Raw genomic sequence first — 19,491 nt, 5'->3', positions numbered from 1 at the left:
TTAGTGTTATAAATTTCCCACTCAGCACTACTTAAGCTGCACCCTTCTTTAAAATGATGTATTTTTTCATTTAAATTCATTTCTGTGTGTCTCCCCTGCAACCCTTTCCGACTTCACCTTTGACTCATGGGTTTAGAAGTTTGTTCATTTATTTAGAAGTGTGTTACTTAATTTCAAAGTGTTTGAAGACATTCCTGTTATATTCTGTTATTTCTATTTTGATTCCATTATGATTGAAGAAAATCTCTGTGTGATTTCAATTATTTTAAATTTACTGAGGTTTGTTTTTTATCATTCAGGTTATTGTCTATCTTGCCGAATGCTTTTTGGAGGCTTGTACAGAATGTATATCCTGCTATTTTTGGATAGAATATTCTATAAATATCAGTTAAATCTTGTTGATTGATGGTGTTGTTCATTTCTTCTATATATTTGCTAATTTTATGTCAAGTAGTTATATTAATTGCTGAGAGCAGGGTGCTGAAGTTCCCAAACTATAATTGTGGAGTTCTGTTGTTTGGTGCATATACATTTAAGATTGCTTTGTCAGATTGATTGTTTCATAATTGTGTAATATGTTTTCTTTGCTTTGAAGTTCATTTTATATGATATCAATATAGTCACCCCTGTTTTTTGTTTATTTACTTATTTATTTATTTAGAAATAGGGTCTCACTCTGTCACCCAGGCTGGATTGCGGTGGTGCAATCATAGCTCACTGTAGCCTTGAACTCCTGGGCCCAAACAACCTTCCACCTCAGCCTCCCTAGTAGCTAGGACTAACAGGCTTATGCCGCTATGCCCAGCTAATTGAAAAAATATATTTTTTAAGAGATGGGGTCTGGCTATGTTGCCCAGGCTAGTCTCAAACTCCTGGCCTCAAGCAATTCTCTTATTTTGGCCCCCCAAAGCACTTGGATTACAGGCACCACTCCCACTTTTTTACAGTGAGCCACTACTCCCATTTTTTTTTACAATTAATTAATGTTAGTGTAATATATATTTTTCCATTCCCTGAATTTAAACCTACCTGTTGTTATATTTGAAGTTAGTTTCTTTTAGACAGTATATAGTAGGGCCATGGTTTTTTGTTTTTTGCGGGAGGGGAGTATTCTGACAATATCTATACCGTAATTTGTGTATTTGGACTGTATACATTTAAAGTGATTAATGATATGTCAGGGCTTAAGTTTGCCATTTTAGTATTTCTTTAATCTGTTTTTTTATTTGCCTTTCTAGGAGTTACTTGAACATTTTTGAGGGTGTCACCTTGGTGTTTTATTTATATGTGTTTGAATAAATCATTTTGTATAGTTTTTTTTAAAGTTGTTGCTCTAGGTGTTAAAATATATACACATATTTTATTGCAGCGTCCTAGATTGACATTTTATCACTCAGTGACATACTGAAACACTGAAACACTACTTCCATTTAGGTCCCTTTACCTGTGTGTATGGGAGGAAAAAATAAACTGACTGCTTTCTCCTACTCTACTCTCATACTCAACACACTACACACTTCTGTGATCAGATACGAGAATGTTTTTCCTTATACCAAGCAATTCTCCAGCAGACACCGAGTGTGCTACAATTTAACTCAATTCTGACACTATTTACCTAGAGATAGCATCAGATCCCACAGGTTAAGGGCCCAGTCATACAACACTGACCCCCACTTCAGACACCAATCTCATGCCCCACGTTGTCACCTATACTTCTAGCTATGAATTGGGATTTCCAAAACCCCCTCTCTAGGTTTGATAATTTGGCAGCATGGCTCACAGAACTCAAGGAAACACTTACATCTACTGGTTTATTATAAAGTATATGATAGACCAGGTGTGGTAGCTCACGCCTGTAAATCCCAGCACTTTGGGAGGCTGAGATGGGTGATCAGTTGAGGTCAGGAGTTTGAGACTAGCCTGGCCAACAAGGTAAAAAAAATACAAAAAATTAGCCAGGCGTGGTGGTGCACGCCTGTAATCCCAGGTACTTGAGAGGCTGAGGCAGGACAATCGCTTGAGCCCAGGAGGCGGAGGCTGCAGTGAGCTGGGATCATGCCACTGCACTCCAGCCTGGGTGACAGAGCGATACTCCATCTCAAAAAATAAAATAAAATAAAATAAAATAAAATAAAATAAAATAAAATAAAATTAAATTAAATTAAAGTATATGATAAAGAATACAGATCAACAGCCAGATAAGAGAATCATAGGGCGAAGTCTGTGGCAAGGGCTGCAGAGCTTCCCTGCCCGCTCTGGGTACATCGTTTTCCTTGCCCCACCATGGTTCAGCAGCCCAGAAACTCTCTGAACCCTGTAGTTCAGGGATTTTTATGGAAGCTTCATCATGTCTACATGATCTATTATTAACCCAGTCTCCAGCTCCCCTCCCTTTCCCAGAGAGTGGGAGGTGGGGCTGAAAGTTTCAAGCTTCTACTTATGGCTCGGTCTTTCTGGTCACCAGCCTCCATCTAGGAATCCACCAAGAGTTGCCTCAATAGAACAAAAGACCCTCCCATCTCCCAGGAAACTCCAAGGTATTAGGAGCTCTGTGTCAGGACCTGGGCTTAAAGACCAAATATTACACTGCACTCCTGCCTGGGCGACAGAGTGAGACTCTGTCTAAAAAAAAAAAAAAAAAAAAAAAGACCAAATATTAGAACAAAAGATGCACTTAGCATCTCTTTTGCTCAGGACTTTACAGTGGTTTTAGCAGCTCTGTGCAAGAAACTAGAGCCAGAGACAAAATATGTATCTTTTATTACATCACAATATCATAACCTGCCTCTCTTTTTAAGTATAATTACCTCAAGTATTTCCTCCGCACCTGTTAAGCACCACAATAGATGTTATATTTTTCCTCAACTATCAAATATGAGTTAAGAAACTCATAAGGAGAAGAATAGTCTATTATATTTTCTTTTCTTTTTATCCCTTCTGTTGTTCTTTCTTTTCTGAACTTCCAGTCTTCTTTTAGCATTTCTTTTCTGTTTGGAGAGCTTCCTTTAGGCATTCTTTAAGGGTAGGACTGCTGGCCACACATTGTCTTATTTCTCCTTCATTCTTAAAATACAGTTTCACTGTATGTAGAATTCATGGTTGACAGTTCTTCTCTTTCAGCACTTGAAAAATGTTGAGCCACTTCATTCTGGCCTCCCTGGTTTCAGATGAAAAATCTGTTGTCATTCAAATTGGTGTTTGCCTATAGATAATACATTTCTCCTTGGTTGCTCTTAAGATTTTTTTCTTTCATCTTCAGAAGTTTAATTATAATGTGTTTTGATGAGGATTTCTTTTGATCGGTCCTATTTCGGATTCACTCAGCTTTGTGAATCTGTAGGTTTCTGTCTTTCACCAAATTTGGGAAGTTTTCAGCCCTTATGTTTTGAATACTTGTTTAGCCCTCAAATCTTTCTGGAGTCTTTCTGAGGGCTCTGAATGTTAGGTCTTCTGTTATTGTCTCATAGTTCCTTCCTTCCCTCCCACCCTCTACCTCATCTGTCTTCTCTCTGTTGATCAAATTGAATAAATTCAATGGAATTGTCCTCAAGGTCAGTGACTTTATCTTTTGTCATTTCCACGCTACCATTAAGCCCACCCAGTGAGTTTTTAAATTTTGTTGCTGCATGTTTCAATTCTGTGATTTCCATTTGGTTCTTTTTGTAACTTCTATTTCTTTGCTGAGGTTTTCTATTTTTTTCACGTTTCAAAGGATTTTATAATTGCTTACCAAAACTACGTTATGGTAGTTGCTTTAAAATCTTTGCCAGAGAGTTCCACCATCTGATTCATCTCACTATCAATGTCAGCTGATTGCCTTTTCTCGCTCCAGTTGTGATTTTCCTGGTTCTTGGTATGACAAGTCATTTTCAATTGTATCCTGGACATTTTGCACATTATGTTACAAGATTCTTGATTCTGTATAAATCTTCTATTTTAGCAGGCAGCCGCCCCGTTTAGGTTTATTGTGTCAGTTTTGCCTACTTTTGTGGGCTATAGTTTTAACGACAGTTGTGTTTTCTGAGCCTTCGCAGTGCTATTCTGGTCGGCTTTGCTCTTGGGGCTCTGCTTAAGCTCCTACTGGGTTGCTACATATGGTGCCTACAGAGGCAGAAGGCACTTCTCTAGGTTGACTGGTGTCATTATGTGAGTGTGAGGGATGCCCTAGGTTACCTTCTGCCTCTGCGTGAATGGCTGAAAGATACCAGGCCTGCTGGCACTGCTTGTGCAAGTGAAGGAGCCTACCTGCTGTCACCTGGTGTGGAGCAGTAGATGACCTGACCTGCATGGGTTTCACTGTTACCACTGATACGGGCAGATTGAGCCCCCTGCTGCTGGTGGGGATGGGATGTTAAGTGGGTTGGCCCGTTTGGATTCTTCTGTTGCCACTGCTGCAGGGATACTGGTCTGCTGCTGTCTGTGGCTGTGGAGTAGGGGAGTGGTTGGAAACTCATTTCAGCTGGTGCTAGTGCTGTGAGCAGATTGGGTCCACCACTGCCACTGGGTATGGATCTCCTTACTGAGTTCTCCTTTCCTGGTCCCCTAGCCAGAGGGAGAAGACCTCTCTCTCTGTGTGTGTGTGTGTGTGTGTGTGTGTGTGTCTGTCTCTCTCTCTTGCCTGCCTGCCTTCTTCCCTTCCTTCCTTCTTTCTCCCTTCTCCCTTCCCTCTTCCCCCTTTTTTTTCCTTTCCTTTCCTTCCCCTTCCCTTCTTTCCTTTCCTTCCTCCCTTCCCTCTCTTTCTCTCTCCTAAGCCTGTCTGTGGTTTCAGGCTGGCTGGTGCCCAGGCTATATGGAAGATAAAGAAAATCAGAAAACAAACTGTTCTGTTATTCTTCGAGTCCTGAGTCCCTAGTCCATCCATCTTCTTTCTGCCAGAGTCCTTTTATGATTGCTGAATTCCTTCCATGGTACTTGGTTGTGTTTAACAAGAAGCAGCCAGAAAAAGTGAGTCTATAACATCTTCTCCTGAAACTGGAAGTTGCCTCAGGATTTTTACCAAATGCTTGTTGGTTTAAGCCAGGGGTTCCCAATCTAGGTCTTCCAAATTCCAGCAGCTTCTTGTGTCTCGGCTGTGGGTCTAGAAGATGGTACCAAAGGGGAGAGGAGAAGCTGAACAGAAGTAAACCATGATTAAATCAAGTTTTTAAAAGTGCATGGATATGTGTGTGTGTACAATTTTCTTAAAATAATGAAGACCTTTAAATATACGGTGAAAAAGAGAGAGGAAAAAGGAGAGGGCTTAAGGATATGAGATAGTGCGAAAATAATGTGAAAATCAGGGCAGCCTGTCTGGGAGGTGTACCCAACAGCTCCGAAGAGACAGCGACCATCGGGAGCGGGCCATGAGGATGATGGCGGTTTTGTTGAAAAGAAGGGGGGGAAGTGTGGGGAAAGGAAGGAGAGATCAGATTGTTGCTGTGTCTGTGTAGAAAGAGGTGGGCATAGGAAACTCCATTTTGTTCTGACTAGGAGAAATTCTGCCTTGGGATGCGGTTGATCTATGGCCTTTCCCCCAGCCCTGTGCTCTCTGAAACATGTGCTGTGTCAACTCAGGGTTAAATGGATTAAGGGCGGTGCAAGATGTGCTTTGTTAAACAGATGCTTGAAGGCAGCATGCTCTTTAAGAGTCATCACCACTCCCTAATCTCAAGTACCCAGGGGCACAAACACTGCAGAAGGCCGCAGGGACCTCTGCCTAGGAAAACCAGAGACCTTTGTACATGTGTTTATCTGCTGACCTTCTCTCCACTATTATCCTATGACCCTGCCATATCCCCCTCTCCGAGAAACACCCAAGAATGATCAATAAATACTTCATAAAAAAAAAAAAAGAAAAAAAAAGAGTCACTCCCCATTACCTGCCAACTATCCTGATCAGCCCTAGGCAACTACTTCTTTCTGTCTTTATACATTTACATATTGTGGACATTTTCATGTAAATAGAACCATAAAATATGTGTTTTGTGATTGGATTATTTCATATAGCATATTGTTTTTGAGGTTTGTCCATGTCATAATATATGTTTTTTTTTCCTACCAAACAATATTCTGTTAAATGGGTATAGCATACTTTACTCATTCATCAGTTGGACATTTGCATTGTTTCACCTTTTGGCTATTAAAAATAATGCTGCTATGAAAAAAAAAAAAAGAAAGAAAATCAGGGCAGGGTTAGACATTTTTGCATCCAGGGATTCTAACCAGAGCAACTGACAATTGCGCACCTGACATTCTAATGGTCCTCATGCCTTCTAGAGAAACAATGTGACAATAATCAGGATCCCAGGAGCAGCTTGTAAAGACAACCAGAGAAGTCCCACAGTTTGAATACACATGAATTACCTTCTCATGAAATAATAATGTGTGCTTAAGGCATCTGACATTCAGCTGCAAATGCTGAAGGAAGAAGAGGAGAAAATAACAGAGAGGGCAGGAATGCTAAACCGTGTGCCTTCGTCAATGCACTGCCTACTGAGACAGCAGATGGAAAGGATTCACTTGGGAGGATTTGGAGAACTCTTGGTTTGGTTGCTGGTAAAACTGCTATCTCTGATGCACAGCTTTCGGGGAGCTAAGAAAAAGGCAATGAGAGAATAAGGCCTTTGGGTGTTAAACAAGCAAACAGGCCTGGTCTGGTCCACAAGCATATTTGCCGAGAGAATCATCTGTCCCAAAGGGGCCATCATTCAGATGGCCTTAATATGTTCTTTCTCTGACTGTGACCTTGCTCATGAGGACCGAGTTCTCAGATACACAGGGAGGGCGATTTTCCACTAGAGAAAGAAAGCAAAGTGAGAGAGAGCCACGTACTGTGAAGTGACCTGAGAGAATGAGAATGGAGAGGGGAAAAGGAATAAACAAGTATTTTGAGACAAAATGCATATGCCTATAATCCCAGCACTGTGGGAGACCAAAGCAGGAAGATCACTTGACGCCAGGAGTTCAAGACCAGCCCAGGTAACAAAGCAAGACCCTGTCTCTAAAAAAAAAAAAAAAAAAAATTGAAAAATTAGCAGGGTATGGTCGCATGCACTTGTGGTCCCAGCTACTTGGGAGGCTGAGGCAGGAGGATTGCTTGGACCTGAGATCAAGGCTGTAGTGAGCCGTGATCACGCCATTGCACTCCAGTCTGGGCAACAGAGTGAGACCTTGTCTCTAAATAAATAGTTCGAAAATTTCATACGTAGGAAAGTGGAAAGAATAGTGAACCTTCATATACTCATCATCTGGATGTGATAACTTGTTAACATTTTGTCATATCTGCTTTATCTTGTTTCTGTTGAAATATTTTAAAGTAATTTATAGATGTTAAGATATTTTACTCTAAATATTTCAATATACATTTCTAAGAAATAAGGATATCGTCTCACAAAACCACAATGCTATTATCACATATTTATGATATCTTTCACTCTAAATTTTAAATTTGGCCAAGTGCAGTGGCTCAGACCTATAATCCCAACACTTGGGAGGCTGAGGCAGGAGAATCAGTTGAGCCCAGGAGTTCAAGACCAGCCTGAGCAACACCATGAGACCCTGATCTATTTAAAAAAATAAGTTTAAAATTTTTGTGTAGTTAAAACTGTTAGTCAGGCACGGTGGCTCACGCTTGTGTAACCCCAGCACATTGAGATGCCAAGGCAGGTAGATCACCTGAGGTCAGGAGTTCGAAACCAGCCTGACCAATATGATGAAACCTTGTCTATACTAAAAAAAAAAAAAAAAAAAAATGCAAAAATTAGCCAGATGTGGTGGTATGTGCCTGTAATCCCGGCTACTCAGGAGGCTGAGACAGGAGACTCAATTGAACCCGGGAGGCTGAAGCTACAGTGAGCTGAGATCTTGCCACTGCACTCCAGCCTGGGCAGCAAGAGCGAAACTCTGTCTCAAAAAACAAAAAACTGTCAATCTTTTATTATTTTGCATTGCTATCGGTTTTAGGAAGGCCTTTCTCATGCAGGACTATAAAAACACTTAGGTATATTGTCATCTGTAACTTTTATAGTGTTATTTTTTACATTTAGATCCTTAAGCCATCTGAAGTTTTTTCTCTGTGTATAATGTGAGGTAGGGATCTCACCATTTATTGGATATTTAGGTAATTCATCCTTTACCAGCATTTAAAAATGTTAGCCATAAATTTCCATAAATTTGAACACCTATCTTATTCTCTTGCTTAAAATCCTTAAATCACTTCACATTGTTCTTAGAATAAAATTCAAATTCCTTCCCTTGGCCTAAAAAACCATAGCCTGCTTCTGAAATTCATCTACCCCTCTGCCTCTGAGGGTTGTCCTCCAGCCACATGGGACTCCCTCTATCCAGACACTTCAGCTCATCCCAGGCTGAGTTAGCACTAACTTTGCACATATTGTCGCCTCTGACTGGGTACTCCAGCCATTATCTGCCTGGCCCTGTAACTCCTGCAGCTGAAAGCTCAAATGCCACTTCTTCAGAGTCTTCCTCACACCAGTCTGTCCAGAGTGGCCACCCCAGGCACTACCGCGTCATTCTTTATTATCCCAGGGTGCTTCTCACTATTTGAAATGGACTTGCTTTTGTCCGTCACCCCTCACTAGCAGGAGATCTTCCAGGTCTGGTTCACTGCTGCAGCCCTAGCTGTAGCAGAGATTTGGTCGCAGTCCTGGGATGACTACATCTAATCTGTGCTTTCACGTAGATTACATAGCACAAGCCTATATAAATATTTACAATTTAAAAGTGGACTAAATGAACAAAATTAAATTTATAATAGTGCATGTGACATACAGGTAAGTAAAAAAGTATAAAAGTGGTGTACCCAAAAATGACTAAAGCTTGGAATTCAGTGGGATGAATTACTGAGTCAAAGATATCCTTTTATGCCAGGTGCAGTGGCTCATGCCTGTAATCCTAGCACTTTGGGAGGCGGAGGCGGGTGGATCACCTGAGGTCGGGAGTTCAAGACCAGCCTGGCCAATATGGGGAAACCCCCATCTCTACTAAAAATACAAAAAATCAGCTGTGCATGGTGGTGGGCACCTCTAATCTCAGCTACTCAGGAGGCTGAGGCAGGAGAATCACTTGAACCCAGGAGGTGGAGGTTGCAGTAAGCCAAGATTGCGCCACTGCACTCCAGCCTGGGCGACAGAGCGAAACTCCAGCTCAAAAAAAAAAAAAAAAAAATTCCTTTTATAATTTTGATAGAGGTTGCCATATTCTACTGAGAAAAGCTATAGCAATTTACCTTCCCACTGAGAGTCAATCAGAGCATTTGTCTCTCTGCATCATGGCCAGAACTAGATTCCTTTTAACTTTTTACAGCCCTACAAAATGTAAGAATCAAGAAACAAAAGGCAAAACAAAGAATATCTCATTGGTGTTCAAAGTTGTAGTTCCTTATGTTTGAGTGTAGTGGCACATGATTTCATGATCATTTTATGTATATATATATATATATAAAGAATATATATATATAAAGAATATATATATATTCTTAACCACCTATTCATGTCTTTTGTCAGTGTTTCCATTCAGTTGTTTTTCTAATGATTTGTACAACTTCTTTCTTGAAAAAGTTCTCTCTGTTAGACGTGTTGTAAGTATTTTTCCTAGTTTTGATCTTGCGTATGGCTAGGCAGTCATTTTTATCAAATTTCTCCTTTATGATTTTTAGGTTTTGTGTCAGTCTTAGAAAAATCTTCCCTGTTCCAATATATCTATATATAGATATCTCTATTTATGTATCCATATCACCTGTGTTTTATTCTAGCATTTTTGTGATTTTATTTTTTTATTTTGAGTCTTTAATCCATCTAATATTCATTTTGATATGAGAAATAAGGTGGGGAATCCAGCCTTTTTCACTCTCCCTCCCCCAATGTGGGAGCCAGTGACTAAGAGCAGTTGCTAAAACCTCCACCTTTTCCTTATGGGTTTGCAATGCCACCTTTGCCATATACTCAATTGCCATAGGCATTTATATCTATTTATGGACTGTAATCTTTTCTTCTGTCTATGCTTTTTTTGCTGCTTTAATTACTATAGAATTAAAAATGTTTTCACATTTGAGAAGGCTAGCTCCTTCTTTTAAATTTTTTGGCTATTCATGCATGTTTTGCTTTTCAAAAGAATTTGCATTGTAGCTGCAGGGTAAAGAGAGGCAAAGGTAGATATGGATTGACCAGATGGAAGTTTCTTGCAGGATTCCAGAAGAGCAATGGTGGGAGACTAATGGGGTATGATGGATCACCTATCCTACTTGATGTGGTTTGGCTGCGTATCCACTCAAATCTCATCTTGAATTGTAGCTCCCATAATTCCCATGTGTCATGGGAGGAACCAGGTGGGAGGTAATTGAATCATGGGGGTGGGTCTTTCTCATGCTGTTCTCATGATAGTGTTAAATAAGTCTTGCAAGATCTGTTGGTTTTATAAAGGGGAGTTCCTATACAAGCTCTCTTGCCTGCTGCCATGTAAGACGTGACTTTGCTTCTCATTTGTTTTCAGCCATGATTGTGAGGCCTCCTCAGCCATGTGGAACTGTGAGTCAATTAAACATCTTTCCTTTATAAATTACCCAGTCTCGGGTATGTCTTTATAAGCAGCATGAGAACAGATTAATACACCACTGAATTCCAAACCTTAGTCATTTTCAGGTATACCACTTTTATACATTTGGACATATATGTTACCTGCACTATTATTAATTTTTAAATTAATTCAGTCCACTTTTAAATTTCAAATACTTATATTAGGCTTGTCCTATGCAATACATCTGAAAGCATGGACTAGATGTAGTAGTTCTATTTTTCTAACATATTAAACTGAATAGATTACCAATTAAAATAAACATTGTTTTTCCATGTAGTATCTAAAATTATTTGTGCTACCAGCAGTTTAAGAAACACTGGTCACAGCAAACTGTTCTCATCAGTTCTCTACTTAAAAGGGGGCCTGGGCGGGTGGGTAATATCTGTTGCTTGATCAGGATGCTGGCTACACAGGCAGGTTGTTTGTGAAAATCATCGAGGTGTTCACTTGTATGATATACGCATGTTTCTGGGTAACTATTATTATCCAATAAAAAGTTTTAAAAGCTTTAAAAAGTTTAAAAAGCTGGCCGGGCACAGTGGCTCACACATGTAATCCTAGCACTTTGGGAGGCCGATGCGGGAGGATTGCTTGAGGTCAAGAGTTCAAGATCAACCTGGCCAACACAGCAAGATCCCATCTCTATTTTTTCAAATAAACTATTTTAAAATAAAAAAGCATAGCTCTATTGTTTTGTGCTAATTACTGGTAATATGATCTGTTACATGGGCCTTTACATAGGTTATGCAAAGAAATAGACTAATGAAATGAGTAATAGCACACAAATTTAAGACATCAGTAGGAGTTCTCTTCTTAAGGGTTCTGATGTTTCTGCGCTCTTAGTTCTGATGTCTTACAAAGACCTGAAAAGAGCCACAGATGATATCACAGGCCAGTCATAACATTCATGAGATGGTATAATGTTGGTGAATTTATCTGTAGGGCAGAATTAGACAATAATGCCAAAGGCCAAAGCCTCAATATCCTTATCTGTTAGCCCTTATTAAGGATTCACAGAAATAAATGGAAAATGCCATCCTAACCTCACAGAGATCAAATTAAGCAGTGAGTTTGCAGGGAATCAAATATCTTGTATTGACCTGTCACAAACACTTATTCAGATGCAAGTAAACACATACCACACTCTTTTTAAACCTAAGGTGATTCTGGCTTTGAGACTTCTAAATTCTCTACTTTTGGATTAACTTCTCACTGGGCACTCTTGGCACACATATTAATAAAGGTTATGAAATGTTTGACACTAAAATCTCATTGCCAAATAGAAGCTGCTGCTTCCCAACATGAAGATTCAAATAACTCGTATTTTTTGTCCTTTTAAAAACAACATAAAATAATCCAGTTTCCTTCTGTAGGTAGCCATGGAGACTAACTGCAAACTTTGCAGTGACTGAGTCATACTAAAAATGATAGCATTCTTCAAGGACATCTATTAATATGCTTCTCATTAAAAAAACAATAAAGCTAGCTACCTTAAAATTTAATTGTCAGGTTTTCAATTATAAGTCCTCCTGGCTTCACGATTATTTGGGGGCCAGTTGAATAGGAAACGCCCATGGAGAAAGAAGCAGATGATTGCTTGTCAGAGGAAAACCTGAAGTCTTGCTTTCTCCAGTGTCTCTCAAAGACCTGTTCATTTCCTATTTCTACCATTTGGGTCTCCTTCCAGGGGGTGCCCCTACACTTCAATCTGGAACACTGTTTCTTACACCTAATCTCCCCAGCACTGGAAGCCTGAGTGTGAGTGTGAGTGTGTCATTCCTAACCTTTAAAAGGCTTCTCTCTCCATCCAAGAGTCCCTGGGAGACCTTCCTGAGATGGCACACTCACTCTCAATGTATACTTAAAGGCCGACCCATTTGCATAATCCGCTTTCTGGAAAGCTTTTGGAATCTTAGGCCAATTAAATTTCACCTCAAGTGTCTCAAAATCTAGTTGCTCAGGGCTGCCAGCTTCTTTTGTTGTTCCCCCCAACCCAAAAGCAATATAACCCTTTCTGCCAATGCAATTTATTGAAAGCACTGCTGAGATAGGGATTAGCATGAGGCTTCCAATTGCAGCTTCAGAGATCCCGGTGCCAGGTGATGTAATTCTACCAACTGAGTCTCAAATGGGGGTTCAGGACACGACCCGCAGAGTGGAGCATCTGCCAGTGCAAACCTGCACTGGCTATTTAAAGAGCTCCCTGGTGAGGAAGGGCTCAGGCCTGGAGGACAGGGACAAGGTGGCCAAGAAGTCCTGCTCTGGGCAAGCCTTTGCAAATGGAGCTCAGGGTATTGGTGGCAAGGAGAGGGCAGGGGTGAGGGGCCAACCGTTCACAAGGTGACAGAGGGTGCAGGCAGGCAGAATACAAGAGAAAGTAGGGCCCCACCTGGGCAAAGGATTATTTATTCTCTTCAAACACAACTTGACAAGGCCCCATGGCATCAGCCTAGTGTATCATAATTGTGCTTACATATACTGTGGTGGGTGGTGTACATTTGTTATCTTCTCACCTTTCACATTTGCAATCTGATAAGAGACAAAGAGATTTTAAAAAGAATTGTGAATTTTAGCTGTTATTTTAGATTGTCCAAATGTTCCTTCCACACCTAGTTAGTATGATAAAACATGGATTTCTAGCTTTGGAGAGGAGGCAAGGGTGTGATCAAGATATGATATACTTTTATAGACTGTATTTCAATCTTTATATTATTTTAGGACATGTATTCTCAATTACATGGTCTCAGTTTTACAACTTGATATAATTCCTTATACCTGATTCGGTGTAGAGCTTTGTATCCTTCTAAAACCTCATCTCACAGAAGCATGTTCTCTCAGGCTGAATTCTCCCAGAAGTAGACTCTGAGTCAAGGATTCAGATATAAGAGGTTTATTAAGGAAAGGCTCCCAGAGATACCAGTAAATAAATGGGAGGAGGATAGGGAAAGGGATTAAGCCCAGCAAGGGTGTGATTTCATGTAATGTCCCAGCCTCAGGCTGATCTCAAGGAAAGGGAGCGCTAGAGCATAAATTACTCCTCAGAGAATGTCCTTCCTTGAGGCAAGGGAGCTGGGCTTTTGACTCGTAGCCCAGTCAGTCAGTGGCCTTGGCCAAGAGGACGGAGAACTCCCAGACCCTGCTGGCTCTCCATATGGGCTGACTGGCTCCAATACCAGGTCACAGGTGCCAGCCTTTAACCTCAAAGCACTTAATTGGGATTGGGCACACAGAGCTGGCCAGAGACCCTAGGGGATCTGGGTGGCCACCAACAGTGCTGGCCATGGCGCAGCACCTCCATTACTACCCTGCACACTGCCCGGCACCAGTTACGGGTCTTTCATTACATTCTCCTGCAAGAGGAAATGAATAATATCTTTTGACAGTCCTGCGTTTGGCTTTTCATCATCCAAAGATATACTTCCTTCCTCCAGTGGGTAGAAGTGGGTGTTCCTGGAATGCCTCTGTAAGACTGAGCAGCCGTCCCGGTTGAAGATGACCCGGGCCATTTGAAAACTGCGGAGGGCATACTTTTGGCTCTCCTGGCCTCTTAGTTGAGTGATTTTCTGAGACAGGCTCTTGCAGACAGATGCAGAGAGTGGGTTTGCAGAGCCTGGCTGTGGATGGCCAAACATTTCATAGAATCTATCCAGGGATTTCCGAAGGCCATCGTCCTCTTCCTTCTCTGACTGGCCTTTCACAGCAGGGTCAAGCCAGAAGTTCTCAGAGGTCCAGGAGTTATTTTGTTCTATATTTAAGTTACTGGTGTCTGCAAGACAAAACATATTCCAATACTCAAACACACAATCAAAAATATCAGAAAGCAAGCCAAGAGCAGATGATGTCTATTTTCAGTTCAACATGCTTACTGTTCCTGAGTAACTGGCAATGGGAAATATCAGCTGATTTCAAAATCTGTTCTCACCATCCTGAGGTTATGCCACTTGCTTGCTCACAAGAACATATTACTTGTGTGGACCAAGGATTCTTAGCCCAATGTCCCTGTATAGAAATTCAGGGTGCCTGTGATCTTGGATGGAAAAAATATACATACATATTTGTTTCTTTTCACTAACCACAACCTGAAATTAAGCATTTCCTCCCATGATGAATGTAGGCAGCAAACCACAGTATTAGTAGCAGTACCTGTAACTTTGTCACTAATAGATCTCAGCCGTTACAGGAAAAACTTGGGACTGTAGTACCCACCCCCAAACTGGGAAGGTGCTGAAAGACCAAAGAATAACTTGGACAAGTCCAGCTTGATGAGTAGTCGAGTTTATTAGGACTTATAACAGGGCACTCCTGGATGGCAGCAGGATAGCTCTAGAGATCCGTGCATGTGCACGATGGGACTGTTTTCCTTGGTAGGTTCTCAGATTCTCTCCGGGATGTCTGGGTTCTCAAGGACACCTACTCCTCAGCTGGGCACCATGGCCTTGGCTCACTGCCCAGCCTTCAGGGTTCAAGCAGCAGACATATACTCTTAAGTCACATGGTGAGGGACCCACTACACACTACAACAACTATTTTCATATCATATTATAGTATGTTGAAGGCGTTTTAAATTTTTACGCTATCACCATGCTATGGATTGAATTGTGTCTGCACAAAATTCACGTGTTGAAGCTGTAACCCCTAACATGACTATATTTGGAGTGAAGGCTTTTTAGGAGGTAATTAAAGTCAAATGAGGTCTATAGGTAGGATCCTAATCTGATAGGATTGATAACCTTATAAGAGGAGGAAGAGAAAAGGAGATCTCTTTTTTCTATTTGCAAGCACTAAGGAAAAGCCATGTGAGCACACAGTGAGAAGGCGGCTGTCTACAAGCCAGGAAAGGAGCCCTCACCAGAAGCTGACCAGGCAGGCACCCTGCTCTTGGACCTCCACGCCTGACCCTGATATAAGCTTTTATAAATCACTAGCTTTGACATTTCCCTGCCCCTACAAACTCAATCAGTAGCTATAATAAACATATCTGTACTTGCCAATGCTGAAGTAAGGTGCATGGTGCAGTGGGTGGAGCTTTAGGAAAGGAGGTAGGATTTTGGTTTGGGCCCTAGTTTTGCTACTAGCTGGAAATGACATCTTGGACAAATCATACAACCTTTTTGGGCTTCAACTTTCTCAACTTTAAAATGAGGGTTTTACTAAACAATCTGTCTCTAGAATGTCCATGGTAATGTAAAGATCAGAGAAATAGATTATCCGAAAGTATCAGCACATTCTAAAAGAATATGGACATGTGTTCTTTGAGTCACATGCAGGCCTACACATGGACAAGCATTCATCCATTCAACACATATTTATAGAAAGCTGATATTAAGGCAACTCATTACAAGTTGTTGAAGATACACAGATGGATGCTGAAGATCATGTTCCTCATCTAAGGTACTTGGAACCTAAGTAGGAAGAAGAGACATCATTACAGACATTAAACAACTGAAATATAGTCACAGGATGTACACAGATATGAAATGATGTAGTGACATTAACTGGGACACTGTGGACTCAGTGGAGACATGCAGTGCAAGGGTAGCAGAATGAGTGCATGCTCCCTCTTCAGAGGAGGTGACCTGCAATCTTATTCTGAAAGGACCATGGCAATGGAGAAGCAGGTTGATGAACAAAAGGCAAGTGGCAAGAAGAAATAGAAACTAAATGTCTCCTTGGCTGGTTCCAGTTCTCCTCCTCTGCCAACTGGCCTTTCTTCAGCAGCCTGAGACCCAGCCTGGAGGCTCAAGGAGAGAGAGAACTCAGAGTGGCCAGGGGGCACCCAAAACAGAGAACACGCTTTGTAAAGAATTCGATAGCAGGGATGGTATTTCCACTACACTAGCTTCCAGAAAGCTTAAAGCTATGTCCCAGGCCATCTTTTTTTTTTTTTTTTTTTTTTTTTTAATGGAATAGTAAAGAAACTTCCCTTGACCTTGCTATGCCCAGAGCTTTTACCCAAGTTCTTCCCAAGAACACTATCACTGGACTGAAGCCTCCAGGATGGGTGGAAGGGGAGGGAAGCAGATGCTGGTCTCTTTCTTGTTCTGATGGCATAGAAGCAGCAGGAGAGGAGTTCTTGGCCTGTACTCTTCAGAAGTGCCAGGTTTGTGAAAACCAAGGAAGGACTGAGCTACTGTCCCAGAATGAAGGAGGCTAAAACAGCCATGACAGCCAAATGCAAAAAAACTTTTTTTAAACTTCATCTTTTCATTGTAAAGCACTTTACTGGGGCAACTGGACAGCTGTGAGTGGGGTCTGAGGATTAGATGGTAGTAATGCATCACTTAATTTCTTGATTTTGATGATTTTACTGTTTTAGAAGAGAATGTCCTTGTTTGTAGAAAAATCAGGATTGGTGGCCTTCAAGTGAGCAAATCTCAAATAATTCATGAAAAAGGGCTCTTTGTTTTAAAAAATTGTTGTAAAAAAATTAAAACAAACCTCTGGGGGGATAGATGTAAAAACTTCCTTTGCTGGCCTACTTTAATATCAAGCAACCAGATAAGAAGCCTTAGCTTGGGTAATTGCCTAACAAATGATGTTGCTGTTAGAAAGCTGAAGGGAGAAGGAGAGGGAATGGTGTCCCGTGATGGCAGGATGAAGGGTCCCTTCCTACCTTCTTCCCTGCAGATGACCTTGTCCTGGGTTAGGGGTTTGGGGGTGGTGGCTGGAAGACAGAAGCTGGGAAGGGCCAATGGGGTGGGTGGGAGAGAGCAGGGGATCCCCACCAGCAACACTGGGAAAGTTGAACCCTCAAAACTGTCCACTTATAATAGAAAACGCCAAGCAACATGGCACATATTTGGTAAGTAAATTGTCAATGTGCTTTGATATGCAGGATTTTAAATTTTCATCTGTGTTTCATTTAATTTAAAAATTTTGAAATCCAGTGTGCACAAAAGGGGCTAAAAGCTAGCTGTCTCCTATATTTTTCATGCACATGTCAGGCAGTCTACCAGTCGTCTTCAGAGAAACAACCCATCCACTTCAGAAGACCAATGACATACGGGTTGAGTCATTTACTATGTCAGTTATTTTGAATGCTGCCTGCAGTCCATTTCAGTTTTTGATTTCCTTTTAAAATTTGCTTTACTACCAACTATAAAGCCTCCTCTCTAATCATGAGGCTGTTGTAGCTTTTTGGATGTCACCGTTTCTTTGCCAGCAAATGGAGCTAATTGCTTTTCCTTTCCTGATGTGCCCATGTGTGGAAAGAATGATGGTACTAGTCAGTTCCTGCTCAGTGATGCATCCTCACAGCTACATTCAAACTCCACCTTATTCTCTCTGTTCGTGTATTCCAACCTTGTAGAGCTGTCAAAGGGGGATAGCAATGTCTTCAGGGAGAGTCTAGGGATGTTTTTGTGTCAGGGATTGCAAAGTGCTACTTGCATTTAGTGAGTGGGGTCGAGGATGTAAACATTCCACGGTGCACAGGACAAACAAAGAATGGTCCATCTCCCAAATACCAATAACATCCCCCCGCCCCTCACCCCTCCCCTGGGTCAAAGGATGGATCTTGAAAGGAGTGGGAACTCAATGTTGAATCCTGCTGCACTGTAATATGTTGATTTGCCTTGAGCTCCCTAAGAGACTTTTGCTGTTGGTCCCCATTCCCTGCACAGCACCCTTCTTGCTGGTACCTATTCGAGTTACGCATTTTCCCTTCTCAGACCTTGAGATGGCTTTTTTACTCCACAACAACGGTTGATGGGAAAAACCATTGGCCCTGGTCCCAGTGATTCCGGTATTATTTAAATTGAATGGGACTTCCGTTTTTATTTCAATATATTTTCCATCATGAATAGGATTTCTTTAGAGATTTACAAGAAGAAAAGGAGGAAGGCAGGGCTTGATATCACAATGCTTTTGCATGCAACCAATTGTTAAATTTTCTCTTTGCCAACACGAAAAGAGATAACATATAGATACTTCATATTCCTTTTGAGGTAAAGTCTTACTCTGTCACCCAAGCTGGAGTGCAGTGGCATGATCTCAACTCACTGCAGCCTCCACCTCCTGGGCTCAAACGATCCTCTCACCTCAGCCTCCTGAGTAGCTGGGACCACAGGTGCATGCCACCATGCCTGGCTAATTTTTTTTATTTTTGGTAGTGATGGGGTTTTGCCATGTTGTCCAGGCTGGTCTCGAACTCCTGGCCTCAAGTGATTTGCCCACCTTGGCCTTCCAAAGTGCTAGGATTATAGCCATGAGCCACCACGCTCAGCCTGATACTTGAGATTGTTATACGCCTAAAAATATTTTTATATCTTTAGGAGTTGTAGGTGCTTATTTGAATTCAGAAGACAGTCAACTGGCATGGAGCACTTCAGATTAATGGTTGTGTTCTGCGAGAAATGCCATTAGCCTTTAGAAACCCAGATATCTAATGAGGGATTCTTCCAGAGTACTTTCCACAGCTATTTCTGTGGTTCATAAATGCACAGCAGGGTTTCATCTCCATGAAACATTTTCGCCTTCAACTGTAACAAGTTTCTACTAAATAGATTTGATATTTAGAATTCTGCCTTCTGCATGCATCTGAATCAATAGCCACCCACCCACCCTGCTTGATTGTCCAGAGTTTCTTTTACTAGCAATTGCTGATTAAGAGGACCTATGTATGGTTTCAAGGATGTTACAGAGCTGAAATAAATCTAAGACTTTTTTTTTTTTATTTTGAGACGGAGTCTCACTCTGTCACCCAGGCTGGAGTGCAGTGGTGTGATCTTGGCTCACTGCAACCTCTGCCTCCGGGGTTCAAGTGATTCTCCTGCCTTAGCCTCCTGGCTAGCTGGCACTATAGGCACCCACCACCACGCCCGGCTAATTTTTTGTATTTTTAGTAGAGACAGGGTTTCACCGTGTTAGCCAGGATGGTCTCGATCTCCTGACCTCGTGATCCACCTGCCTTGGCCTCCC

The 19,491-nt window shown here is 41.4% G+C and overlaps 1 protein-coding gene across 4 annotated transcripts in view; it reads right to left on the bottom strand.

The window, feature by feature from the left end:
* Window positions 1-12,962: 12,962 nt before the first annotated feature.
* SHLD1 (shieldin complex subunit 1) overlaps window positions 12,963-19,491 on the bottom strand; it is a 121,536-nt gene continuing 115,007 nt past the window's right edge. For all 4 annotated transcript variants that reach the window (XM_054541557.2, XM_063720665.1, XM_002829942.6 and 1 more), the window contains one exon: window positions 12,963-14,338. In XM_054541557.2, coding sequence (XP_054397532.1) covers window positions 13,899-14,338 — 440 coding nt within the window. In that variant the 3' untranslated portion in view covers window positions 12,963-13,898. The remainder of the gene's footprint in view (window positions 14,339-19,491) is intronic.

Source organism: Pongo abelii, chromosome 21 (genome assembly GCF_028885655.2).
Source record: "Pongo abelii isolate AG06213 chromosome 21, NHGRI_mPonAbe1-v2.0_pri, whole genome shotgun sequence".
In the NCBI taxonomy this organism is placed as follows: Eukaryota; Metazoa; Chordata; class Mammalia; order Primates; family Hominidae; genus Pongo; species Pongo abelii.
This window is presented reverse-complemented; position numbering and strand designations above follow the sequence as displayed.